General features: G+C 47.0%; 1 protein-coding gene across 2 annotated transcripts in view; it reads right to left on the bottom strand.

Annotated features, from left to right (window-relative positions):
• Positions 1–681: 681 nt before the first annotated feature.
• The window catches only part of kif15 (kinesin family member 15), a 92,463-nt gene continuing 79,975 nt past the window's right edge, over positions 682–13,169 (bottom strand). For both annotated transcript variants that reach the window (XM_033015096.1, XM_033015106.1), the window contains 5 exons: positions 11,470–11,536; positions 10,483–10,520; positions 5,171–5,336; positions 2,314–2,445; positions 682–1,202 (listed from right to left, as the gene is read on the bottom strand). In XM_033015096.1, the coding sequence (XP_032870987.1) occupies positions 1,095–1,202; positions 2,314–2,445; positions 5,171–5,336; positions 10,483–10,520; positions 11,470–11,536 (511 nt within the window). In that variant the 3' untranslated portion in view covers positions 682–1,094. The remainder of the gene's footprint in view (positions 1,203–2,313; positions 2,446–5,170; positions 5,337–10,482; positions 10,521–11,469; positions 11,537–13,169) is intronic.

Here is a 13,169-nt window from a genome sequence, read left to right as displayed (position 1 = left end):
CCGTGGGGGGGGGGGGGGGGGGGGAAAGAAGAACAATGGGGACCCAGCCTGGGGGGACCACCTGAGGGGGTGGGCGGAAAAGAACAAAAGGGGAACTGGCGCGGGGGCCTGCTGTGAGGAAGGGGGTGGGAAGAAGAGGGGGAACTGGCACAGGCAATTTGTAACTTTGTTAGTGCCTTTCATTGGCGACTATTTGCAAGCAAAGAATTTCACTGTGACTTGTCACCTGTGACAATAAAGTATTCAATCCAATGTGTACAGCATCAGCATGCTTTTCACGGTAACTCAGGCGGCACAACGGTAGAGTTGCTGTTTCACAGCGCCATAAACCTGGGTTCGATCCTGATTACAGGTGCTGTCTGTACAGAGTACGTATGTTCTCCCTGTGAGCTGTGTGGATTTTCTCAAAGATCTTCGGTTTTCTCAAAGATCTTGGGTTTCCTACCACATTCCAAAGATGTGCAGGTTAGTAGATCAATTGTCTTGGTCCCTTGTGAGTGGGATTGTGTTAATGTGCGGGGAACGCTGGGACTGGCAGCTCTTGTGTGTGGACTCAGTGGGCTGTTCTGTGGATATACGGCACTAACTGGGCCATCGTGTTCATGCAACTTTGCTGATCTGTGAGCAAAATATGTATTTCACTGTTCCTCGCACTCGTGACCATTGATTCATTCGACCAACTTCAGAAACTGTCTTTAATACAATTACTACATCAATAAAATTGGTGCCATTTACCAGAAGGCAGTATCAAAATAATGTACAAAATGAACCCGCATCCTCGGAAAGGTGAAGTAACACGCGAGAGGGTGTCGAGGACCTTCTCACCAGGGGGGTTTCACCAGAGGGTTGCCTGAGATGAGGGGAGGGGTCCGTTTGCCCTGGGATGGAGAGTGGGGTCATGATTGAGGGATAAATGAGGAGATCGGGGAGAAGGCTGGGAATGGTTTCCCTTCGAGTTGAGCGGGTGAGGGGTCGAAGGGAAGTGTAGACGACCTTTTGCCGCCATAGTGTGGTGGGTAATCGGAGGGGCTTCACCCTGGAGGGGATTGGTAGGAAGAACATTTACGAGGGGCCGATCAATATTGCTATACGTTTCAGTCTTGTTCCATCGAGTCTGTGGTGTCGAGCAGGGAAACCTCGTTCAGTTCGGACTTCTTGTGTTCTCTCAATTTTAGATTCTCCAGTTTCAGCAAATTGTTTTCCTAGAAGCAAATAGGCAGCAGATTAGTTCAGTTTAGTTTATTGTCACGTGTACCGAGGTACAGTGAAAAGCTTTCGATGCGTGCTAACCAGTCAGCGGGAAAGACAATACATGATTACAATCGAGCATTTGTATAGATACATGATGATGGAATAATGTTTAGTGCAAGGTAAAGGCAGTAACGTTCCATCAAGGATAGTCCGAGGGTCACCAATTGTTCAAGCGCTTTTGATTGCGACATGCGCCTTAATTTAGTTCAACAAAGAAACTGACAAGTTACTAAAGAACTCAGTAGTTCACGACTGATCTTAACATCATGGTTCAAGGTGCGATGTGGAACAGCCATCACACGCCAAGTGACTGGGGAAGGGAGGTGCAGAGACATCCCCTCTCATTGACTCAGTCATGGCTTGGGGTAGATCTGATCAAAGCAGGAGTTTGTGTTAAGTTCACGGGGAAACTTGTAAAGTTCTTACAGCGCCGGGTTCAATCCTGACTACGGCTGCTGTCTGTACGGAGTTTGTACGTTCTCCCTGTGACCTGTGTGGGTTTTCTCTGGGTGCACCAATATTTTCTCCACACTCCAAAGATGTTCAGATTTGTGGGTTAATGGGATAAGGAGGCAGAGATCAGCCATGCTTGTAGTCGGGATCGAACCCGGTTCTCCAGCGCTGTGAGGCAGCAGCTCTAACGCTGCGCTATCGTGAGAATGCACCATAGAGGGGCATTTGGAATAAATAGAATTTCTTACACAGATAATGAAAAAGATAAATAGTCTGGAAAAGGGTCACCTATTCCTTCTCTGCACAGACGCTGCCTGACCCGCTGAGTTACTCCAGTACTCTGTGAAAAGTCACGAATCCATGTTCTCCAGAGACACTGCCTGACCCGCTGAGTTACTCCGACTTTTTGTGTCCATAATTGATAGTCATAGTCTTACACCGGGGAAACAGACCCTTCAGCCCAACTTGCCCACCCCGACCAACATGCCCCATCGACACGGGTCCCATCTACATGTTTTTGGTGTATGTAGTGGCCAAATTATTATTTAGCTTGAAGTTTCAGCAAAATACTCCCAAAAATGCAAGCGATGTTGTATTAAGAAAGTGTACCTCCAAGAGTCGAGAGTTCTCTTTCTTGACTTTGACCAAATACTGGATTTTTTGCTGCAGGTTGGTGTGCCCGACCAGTTTCCCATTCTCCTCAGTCAGGTTGTCAACCTGGCTCCGCAGAGTTGTGACTTCCTGTAGTTTAACAGAAATGCCATAAGAAATATGATAAGGCCATTTAGAACTGAGACGAGGAAATACTTTTTCACCCAGAGTTGTGAATCTGTGGAATCTCAGAAGGCAGTGGAGGCCAATTCTCTGGATACTTTCAAGAGAGACTTGGATAGAGCTCTTAACGATAGCGGAGTCAAGGGGATATGGGGAGAAGGCAGGAACGGGGTACTGATTGTGGATGGTCAGCCATGATCACAGTGATTGGCGGTGCTAGCTCGAAGGGCCGAATGGCCTACTTCTGCACCTATTGTCTATTGTCGGATAATTTTTCAAAAGGGTTAAAGAGAAACAATTGAGCAGCTTGTTAAAACACATGTACAGGTTGCTCAGGTCAGGGGCAGCTGATGCACAATGCTTTCATACACAGAGTCTGGTTATAACAGAGCCCAGAGGAATTCACACAATGGGTGGGGGTATACGCAATGAGATGACACAGCAAGCAGTTAGGGCAGGTGCAATAACAACATTTAAAAGACATTTTAGTTTAGAGATACAGCGCAGAAGCAGGCCATTTTGCCCACCGAGTCCGCGCCGACCAGCAATCCCCGCACACTAACACCATCCTACACACACTGGGGACAATTTGTGCATTTATACCAAGCCAATGAACTGACAAACCTGGACGTATTTGGAGAGTGAGAGGAAACCAAAGTTCTTGGAGAAAACCCACTCAGGTCATGGGAAGAACGTACAAACTCTATACAGACAGCACCCGTAGCCAGGATGGAAGTCGGGCTCCGGCGCTGTAAGGCAGCAACTCTACCGCTGCGCCACCTTGCTGGATAGATCCATGGATGGGAAAGGTTTCAAAGAATATGGACCAAGCACAGACATGTGGGACGTGTAGATGCCCGACATGGGTAAGTGGGGACAAAGGGCCTGTTTCTGTGCTGTACGGGTAATAGGTGGAAACAGGTGCGAGTTGGGGAGTTGAATGGAGAGATATTTGGACAAAGGCCAGACGTGAAATGACTGAAGGTGCGAGACAAAAGGATTATTGAGTGCGAATTGTGAAGCTGGAGGAAAGGAAGGGGGAAATAGGTGAGAGTGCAGGTGGGGCACAGCGGAGGTGGGGGGGGGGGAGAGAGAGAGAGAAGAGGAGGTGTTAGTTTACTAATATTGAACAATTCAATGTTCATACCATTGGGTCGTGAGCTACCCCAGCAGAATATGAGGTGCTGTTCTTCCAGTTTGTGTTGGGCCTCACTCTGGCAATGGAGGAGGTCCAGGACAGAAAGGTCAGTGTGGGAATGGGAAGAGGAGTTTAAAATGGTCAGCAACCGGGAGATCTAGCAGGCCTTGGTGGACCGGGCGCAAGTGTTGAGTGAAACGGTCACTGAGTCTACGTTTGGTCTCGCCGATGTACAGGAGGCGGCATTAGTGACACCAGATGCAGTAGATAAGGTCAGAGGCAGCGCCAATCTACCTCGATCTCACCTGGAAGGACTGCTGGGGTCCATGGATGGAGACGGGGGAAGAGGTTTAGGGACAGGTGTTACATCTCCTGTGGTTGCAGGGGAAAGTGCCTGGTGAGGGGGTGGGAAGTGATGAGTGAACCAAGGAATGTGGGAGGAAACCGGAGCACCCGGAGAAAACCCACACCATCACAGACAGAAGGTACAAATGCCGTACAGACAACAGCCGTGGCCAGGATTGAGCCCGGCTCCAAGGCTGCAACATTACCGCTGTGCCACCGTGCTGCCATTAACTTAATTCTCTAATTTCCATGAGCTTCGACGCAGTAAAGAGATGAGCAAAGATGGCGGGGGGGGGGGGGGGGGGGCCACGGTGGCCCAGCGGTAGAGTTGCTGCCTTATATCACCAGAGATCCGGGTTCCATCCCGACTACGGGCGCTGTCTGTACGCAGTTTGTTCGTTCTCCCCGTGACTGCGTGGGTTTTCTCCGAGATCTTCGGTTTGTAGGTTAATTGGCTTGGTTTAAATGTAAATTGTCCGTGGTGTAGGATAGTGCTAGTGTGCGGGGAGTGCTGGTCGACGCGGACTCGGTGGGCTGAAGGGTCTGTTTCTGCGTTGTATCTCTAAATAGACAATAGCTGCAGGAGCAGGCCATTTGGCCCTTCGAGCCAGCACCGCCATTCAATGTGATCATGGCTGATCATCCCCAATCGGTACCCCGTTCCTGCCTTCTCCCCATATCCCCTGACTCCGCTATTTTTAAGAGCCCTATCTAGCTCTCTCTTGAAAGCATCCAGATAACCTGCCTCCACCTGAGGCAGAGAATTCCACAGACTCACCACCCTCTGTGAGAAAACGTGTTTCCTCGTCTCAGTTCTAAATGACTTACTCCTTATTCTTAAACTGTGGCCCCTGGTTCTGGACTCCCACAACATCGGGAACACGTTTCCTGCCTCTAGTGTGTCCAAGCCCTTAATAATCTTATATGTTTCAATAAGATTCCCTCTCATCCTTCTAAACTCCAGAATATACAAGCCCAACCGCTCCATTTTCTCAGCATATGACAGTCCCGCCATCCCGGGAATTAACCTTGTAAACCTACACTGCACTCCCTCAATAGCAAGAATGTCCTTCCTCAAATTAGGGGACCAAAACTGCACACAATACTCCAGGTGTGGTCTCACTAGGGCTCTGTACAACTAAAGACCCATTCAATATCCGGCCCATTTCTCCACTGCTGCTCTCCAAGGCCACGCACACCTCCTCTTACCCACAGCAGTCTCTCTCCCTCTTCATTCGCACATTCCAGGGCTGAGCGAAACTCTTCCTTCTCACCGAAGGCTTTGACTTCTAATCTCCTGGTGCGCTCAAGTTCCTCTTGGCATTTGGTGACATCGAGCTGAAGAGAGTCCAGGGACGTTTTGTTCACATTTAATCTGGACAAACAAGAGGCAGTGGTTTAGTTCAAAGATCCTATAGCAAGCAAGATGGATCACTCGACGAAAAGACGTAGTACGGTCCATGGGCAGATTCATGGGTAATTTTCGGCCCATTTCCGTAAACCGGCTTCCGTCTCCGCACCAAAGATCCCATAGCGGAGACGGGAAGCCAGTTACGGAAACATCCTCGTAAAAATAAAAGTTCTTTGATAAAATCTTCTCGTCATTTCAGAATTATAATTTATTAACACAAACTGTTCCCCCGCAACTTTGAATACACTGCGGGTCGGGTCGTGTCACTGAAATGGATGAAAAAAGGCCCACGTTCCGCACTACACGTCAGCCCATTGCATTTAGAAGGAGTGGTCTATCCTGCTTGCTTTAGGATCTTTGGTTTAGTTTGACACGCGTCACGAGGTTCAGTGAAAAGCTTTAGTTGCGTGCTGACCAGTCAGCGGAAATACAATACATGATTACAATCGAAGCCGTTTACAGTGCACAGATATCCTAGTTAAGGAAGAGCTGCAGGAGTCGAGATGTAAGAGTATGGGAGCTACACGGGTGGGTTTTAAACTAAACGTGGGGGAGGGGGGGGGGGTGGAGTCAACAATGTGGAAGCGTATATGCGGGCAGTTAACCGGGAAGAGTGTAGGAAAGTTTAATCGAACAGGGCAGGGGGATGGGAAACAATGCAAGGACACAGAGGGTCATAATAGGAGGACAGAAGCAAAGGTAGAAGGGAGATAAGAAAAACTAACCTGAAAGCTTTGTGCCTTCATGCAAGGAGCATTCGTAATAAGGTGGATGAATTGAATGTGCAGTTAGTAGTTAAGGGATATGATGTAGTTGGGATTACGGAGACATGGCTCCAGGGTGACCAAGGCTGGGAGCTGAACATGCGGAGTATTCAATATTCAGGAAGAATAGACAGAAAGGGAGGTGGGGTGGCAATGCTGGTTAAAGAGGAGATGAATGCAATAGCAAGGAGAGACATTAGCTTGGATGCTGTAGAATCAGTATGGGTAGAACTGCGAAATAACCAAGGGCAGAAAACACTTGTTGGAGTTGCATACAGACCACCAAACAGCAGTAGGGAGGTTGGGGATAGCATCGATCAGGAAATTAGGGATGTGTGTAGAAAAGGTACAGCAGTTATGATGGGTGACTTTAATCTACATATAGATTGGGCCAACCAAATTGGGAACAGCGCTGAGGAGGATTTCCTTGAATGTATACAAGATGGGTTTTTAAACCAATATGTGGAGGAACTGACGAGAGGGCAGGCCTTCCTAGACTGGGTATTGTGTAATGAGGAAGGATTAGTTAGCGATCTTGTTGTGCAAGGCCCCTTGGGCAACAGTGACCATAATATGGTGGAATTCTGCATTAGGATGGAGAGTGACACGGTTAATTCAGAGACTAGGATCCTGAACTTGAATAAAGGAGGCTTTGAAGGTATGAGATGGGAATTGGCCGATTAGACTGGCAATATTATACTTAAAGGGTTGACGGTGGAGATGCAATAGTGAAGATGTAAAGATCGCGTGGATAAACTCCAGAAATTGTTCATCCCTGTCTGGAGAAAAAATAAAACTGAGAAGGCAGCTCAACCGTTGGCTGACAAGGGAAGTCAAGAATACGTTAAACCCAAGGAAGAAACCAAAAATCCAGTTGAATAAAGGGGACTAAGGGGCCATGAGGGAGGAGCTGGCCAAAGTTGACTGGAAAATACACTAGCAGGGATGACAGTGGAACAAAATGGCAGGTGTTTCTAGGAATAATACAGAAGGTGTAGGATCAGTTCATTCCTAGGAGGAAGAAAGTTCCAAGGGGAGAAGAAAGGGGCGACCATGGCTGTACAAGGGACGTCAGGGACAGTATAAAACTTAAAGCGAAGAAGTACAACGTAGCAAAGATGAGCGGGAAGCAAGAGGATTGGGTAATGTTTAAAGAACAGAAGATAACCAAAAAGACAATACGGGGAGGAAAAGATGAGGTACGAAGGTAAGCTAGCCAAGAATATAAGCAGGATAGGTAAAAGCTTCTTTAGGTATGTGAAGAGGAAAAAATTAGTTAAGACCAAAGTTGGACCTTGAAGACCGAAAAAGGTGAATTTATTATGGGGAACAAGGAATGGCAGTGAGTTGAACAGGTACTTTGGATTCTGTCTTCACTAAGGAGGACACAAACAATCTTCCCTGATATAGTAGTGGCCAGAGGATCTGGGTGGACAGGAGGAACTGAAGGAAATCCACATTAGGCATGAAATGGTGTGGATAGACTGATGGGACTAAGGCTGATAAATCCCCAGGGCCTGATGGTTCTGCATCCAGGGTACTTAAGGAAGTGGCTCTAGAAATCGTAGATGCAATTGGTGATCAATTTTCCAATGTTCTACAGACTCAGGATCAGTTCCGTGGATTGGAGGGTCGTAATGTAACTCCACTTTTTAGAAAGGATGGAGATGAGAAAAACCTGGAATTATGGACAGTTAGCTACGTCGGGAGTAGGGAAGACTGCTGTAGTTGTCAGATAGGTCTTTTCAGAATGGCAGGCAGGGACTAGTGGGGTGCCGAAAGGCTCGATGCTGAGACCCCCGTTATTAACATATATTAACGATATAGACGAGTGGGATATAAATGTAACACCTCCCAAGTTTGCGAATGACATAAAGCTGGGTGGCAGTCTTGAGCGTGATGTGAGGATGCTATGAGGCTGCAGGATGACTTGAATAGGTTGGGTGAGTGGGCAGAAACATGGCAGATGCAGTATAATGTAGATAAATGTGAGGTTATCCACTTTGGTAGCAAAAACAGGAAGGCAGATTATTATCTGAATGGTGTCAGATTAGGAAAAGGGGGGGGGGGGGGTGCAACGAGACCTGGGTGTCCTTGTACATCAGTCACTGAAAGTAAACATGCAGGTAACAGCAGGCAGTGAAGAAAGCTAATGACACGTTGGCCTTCATTGCGAGAGGATTTGAGTTTAGGAGCAAGGAGGTCCTACTGCAGTTGTACAGGGCCCTGGTGAGACCGCACCTGGTGTATTGTGTGCAGTTTTGGTCCCCTAATTTGAGGAAGGATCTTATTGTTATTAATGGAGTGCAGCGTAGGTTCACCAGGTTATTTCCCAGGATGGCGGGACTGACATATTGCGAAAGAATGGGTCGACTAGGCTTGTATTCACTGGAATTTAGAAGTATGAGAGGAGATCTCATAGAAACAAATACAATTCTTAAACGATTGGACAGGCTAGATGGTGGGAGAGTCCAGAACTAGGAGTCACAGTTTAAGAATAAGGGGTAGGTCATTTAGAAATGAGATGAGGAAAAACGTTTTCACCCAGGGAGTTGTGAATCTGGCATTCTCTGCCACAGAAGGCCAATTCACTGGATGTTTTCAAGAACGAGTTAGATTTACCTCTTAAGGGTAAAGGAATCAAGGGATATGGGGGAAAAAGCAGGAACGGGGTGCTGATTTTAGATTATCATATTGAATAGCGGAAGGGCCGAATGGCCTCCTTCTGCACCTATGTTTCTATGATTGTAATATACGGTTGTCGATATGCTTCTGTGCCTGGCACACAAACAGTAGCCTGGGATGGACAGTAGCAGGGATTCAATGGTCATTTAGCGGCACAATGCAGTAGAGAAGTTGCATCACACGTGTAGTGAAAGGCATTTTCACCTTTAGGTGTTGATGCATTTTTAAAACATGTTATTGAACAAGAGTGCTCCACTGTTGGTGAAGACAACTGCAGAGTAAGATGGGCCCCACTGGTGAGTAGTTTCTGCGCAGACAGAGCTGTCACCTGCACTTTGTGCTGCCGCGGGCAGTGTTGGCCAGGGAGATACACATCGTGGAAACGGACCCTTCTGCCCACCGAGTCCGGGCTGACCAGTGATGACTCCGTACACTCGTTCTATCCCACACATTCAGCACCATTTAAAGAAGCCAATTAACCTACAACATTGTTCATCTTCGGAGTGTGGGGAGAAACCCGTAGAAAACCCACACGATCACAGGGAGAGCGTGCAAACTCCGCACACACTGCACCGAGAATCACCATCAAGCCTGGGTCTCTGGCGCTGTGAGGCAGCAACTCTACCGCAGCACAGGTAAAGGGACGTCGGACAAGTAGCTTTTAAATGGGAGATAGAGAGAGTTCAGGGCATGTACCCATTTGAATAAATGGTCATGAACAATTACAGCAGGATCTTGATTAGTTGGTCAAGTGGGCTGGTGAATTATTCATGCAATTTAATGCAGAGAAGGGTGGAGTGTTGTTTTTTGGGAAGTCAAACTTGGGCAGGACCTTCACAGTGAATGGCAGGGCCCTGGGGAGTGTTGGAGAGCAGAGGGATCTAGGAGTGCAGGTACATGGTTCCCTGAAGGTCGAGTCACAGGCAGACGGGGTGGTCAAGGCATCCAATGGCCTTCATCAGACAGGGTACAGAGCACAGAAGTTGGAAGGTTATGATACAGTTGGACAAGACGTAGATGAGGCCACACTTGGAGCATTGTGTTGAGTTTTGATCACCCTGTTGCAGGAAGGATGACATTAAGATGGAAAGAGTGTGGAGAAGATTTAAGAGGATGTTCCCAAGACTTGAGGGACTGAACTATAGGGGGAGATTGGGGAGACTAGGACTTTATTCCTTGGAGCGTAGGAGGCTGAGAGAAGATCTTATAGAGGTGAGGGGAATAGATCGGGAGAATGTGCAGAGTCTTCTACCCAGGGTAGTGGAATCAAAAACAAGACAGACAATACACAATAGGTGCAGGCGAAGGCCATTCGGCCCTTCGAGCCAGCACCGCCATTCAATGTGATCATGGCTGATCATCTCCAATCAGTACCCCGTTCCTGCCTTCTCCCCATATCCCCCGACTCCGCTAGCTTTAAGAGACAGATTTAAGTAGATGGTTTTATGGAATGTGGTGTTCAGAGAAAATAGTTGAGGCAGGCACTATAACAACATTTACGAGATACTTGGAAATGTTTAGATGGATATGGGCCACACGTGGTCAATGGGGACTGGTGTTGATGGGGCATGTTGGTTGGCATGGACGGGATGGGCCGAAGGGCCTGTTTCCGTGCTGTGTGACTATCTACAACCATGGGATGCTCACGTTAATGTACTTACTCAATCTCCGTACGTGACAACTTTTCTGCTAGAACTTCCTGTAAAATTAAAATAGAAATCAATGATGACCACACAAGTGAGATTCTCAAATAGATAGCCTATAAATATGACTGCATCTCAACATTTTACAGTGGGTTAGTGCCAGGTTCACATTCCTCGCCAAACCATTTGCCACATATTCCTCCCTGAAGCCAACACAGTCCCAGCATTGTAACCCATGTACCGAGCAGGGTCAGCACAGAAATGACGTTTCATTCCACTGTCTCATTGCCAGAGTAAGGAGCTGAACCGTGTTGGACAGGTTCACCATCTACCCACCTATTAAACCAAAGAATCATCCCAAGATCAGTTGTCAGATCAGTACTGCCACAACCCACCCAGAAAAAAGGCTTTTTCCTTTCTAACCCTGGAATATAGAGGCCAAGACTCAGCGGGTCAGGCAGCATCTGTGGAGAACATGGATAGGTGACGTTTCACAGAGTGCTGAAGTAACTCAGTGGGTCAGGCAGCATCTCTGGAGAACATGGATAGGTTCAATGTTCATACTGCTGGGCTGCAAACTGCTCAAGCAAAATATGAGGTGCTGTTCCTGCAGGTTGCGTTGGGCCTCACGCTGACAATGGAGGAGGCCCAGGACAGAAAAGTCAGTGTGGGAATGGGATGAGAGAGGAGGGGATTAGGGTTAGGGATTAGGGTTAGATGCTTTATTGTAATATTCCTGCTATTTTGTGATAATGCAAGACGCATTATCAATGAATGAATACGTTTATTGGCCAAGTCTGTTCACATACAAGGAATTTGCCTTGGTGCTCCGCTCGCAAGTAACACCACGACATACAGTAAACAATTAAGAATGACACATAAAACATTAATAATAAATGGCACTCCCCACTGCAGGAGTGCTGCAGGTGCCCGGTGCATCAACAGTCGACCAAAGACAAAGATTGAGATATTTTGAGCAAAGGAATATGAGCAAAGTTGCCGTACCTTGACATCCGATTCTTCTACCAGTTTCTTCTCCAAGTCATTGAGATGCTGTGGCTCAGCTGTTGCACTGTTTAAAGCAAATCATAGTTATTTATAACATAGGAATTTAAAGGACAATCAAAATGCTCTGAAAGATCAAAACTAATCCCCACGTCTAAATCCTGGTAGCTATCACGATTCCAATATTCTACCTCAGGGCTAGTGTCTATCCATTTTGGTTTCTCCCACCTCTTGCGATGTCAACTTCACTCAACCCCTACTTTGCTGACACAGACTTCAAGCCCTGCAGCACAGAATCATTACAAACGTCTAACTTGGAGCTGAAGACAAGAGCTGGGCGGCACAGTGGCGCAGCGATAGAGTTGCTGCCTCACAGAGCCAGAGACCCATGTTCCAGCTTGACTACGGGTGATGTCTGTAGGGAGTTTGCACGTTCTCCCCGTGACTGCGGGAGGGGGGTGGGGGGGGGGGGGGGGGGGGGGGGGGGGAGGTTTCCACGGTTGCTCCAGTTTCTTTCCACATTCCAAAGATGTACAGGTTTGTAAGTGAATTGATTGGTAAAATAGTAAATTTCCCTAGTGTGTGTAAGATAGTATAAATGTGCGGGGATCGCTGGTCGGCACAAAAATACGTCGGGTGGGCAAGCAAAGAATTTCACTGTGCCTTGTCACAAGTGGCAACAAAGTAGCTTAGAGATACAGCGCGGAAACAGGCCCTTCGGCTAACCGAGAACAGAATAGTGAAAGGCTTGGATAGAGCGGATGGGGAGAGGATGTTTCCACTAGTGGGAGAGTCTAGGACTAGACGTCGCAGCCCTGGAATTAAAGGATGTTCTTTTAGGAAGGAGATGAGGAGGAATTTCTTTAGTCAGGGGGTGGTGAATCTGTGGAATTCATTGCTGTAGAAGGCTGTGGAGGCCAAGTCAGTGGATATATTTAAAGCAGAGTTAGATTGATTCTTGATTAGTACGGGTGTCAGAGGATATGGGGAGAAGGCAGGAGAATGGGGTTAGGAGGGGGAGATTCGTAGATCAGCCATGATTGAATGGCGGAGTAGACTTGATGGGCCGAATTTTACTCCTATCCCTTATGACCATATTGAAAGAGCTAATGGTTAAATCTAAAATTGAGTCGTTCTTCTCCAAAAGCATGGTCGGGTAGAACAAAAGAATGGCTCGGTGCCAAATCTGAATGACTTTGTAAATTATATGGAACACAATATGGAGGACAGGTTGTCTTTTCAATAAAGAAATTAAGATGGAATCCTGCGTCTTTCAAGGCCATAAAGAAGCCAAGATTGAAAAAAATAGCTGATGCTTCAGAGATAAGTAACAACTTGTTATTGGACGAGTTTGATTTGGATCCAGCTTTTCTTATATTCTGAAAGGCTACAGAATCTTTCAGTCATGCCAGATTCAGACTTGGTACGAGTGTTTAACTGATAAGAAAAATGTATAATTGTGCTAACTTTCCTTTGTTCTGTGAGTGGGAGCCCGAGAAGCACTGAGCAACGTTTGTGCTCATTGTAGATCTTTGCCACTCCCGTCTGACGAATCAATTAAAGACTGCCATGGTTTACCTTTAACAGTTTTTGTTGTTATCTCCTTTTTAAGAAACAAACTTTGACAATAATGACCTTACTGCACCGACCAGCTTTCCCCGCACACTAACGCTATCCCAAACACACTAGGGACAATTTAC

This window comes from Amblyraja radiata, chromosome 2 (assembly GCF_010909765.2).
Source record: "Amblyraja radiata isolate CabotCenter1 chromosome 2, sAmbRad1.1.pri, whole genome shotgun sequence".
Lineage (NCBI taxonomy): Eukaryota > Metazoa > Chordata > Chondrichthyes > Rajiformes > Rajidae > Amblyraja > Amblyraja radiata.
Note: the sequence above shows the minus strand (reverse complement) of the source record. Positions and strands in the feature narration are given on the sequence as shown.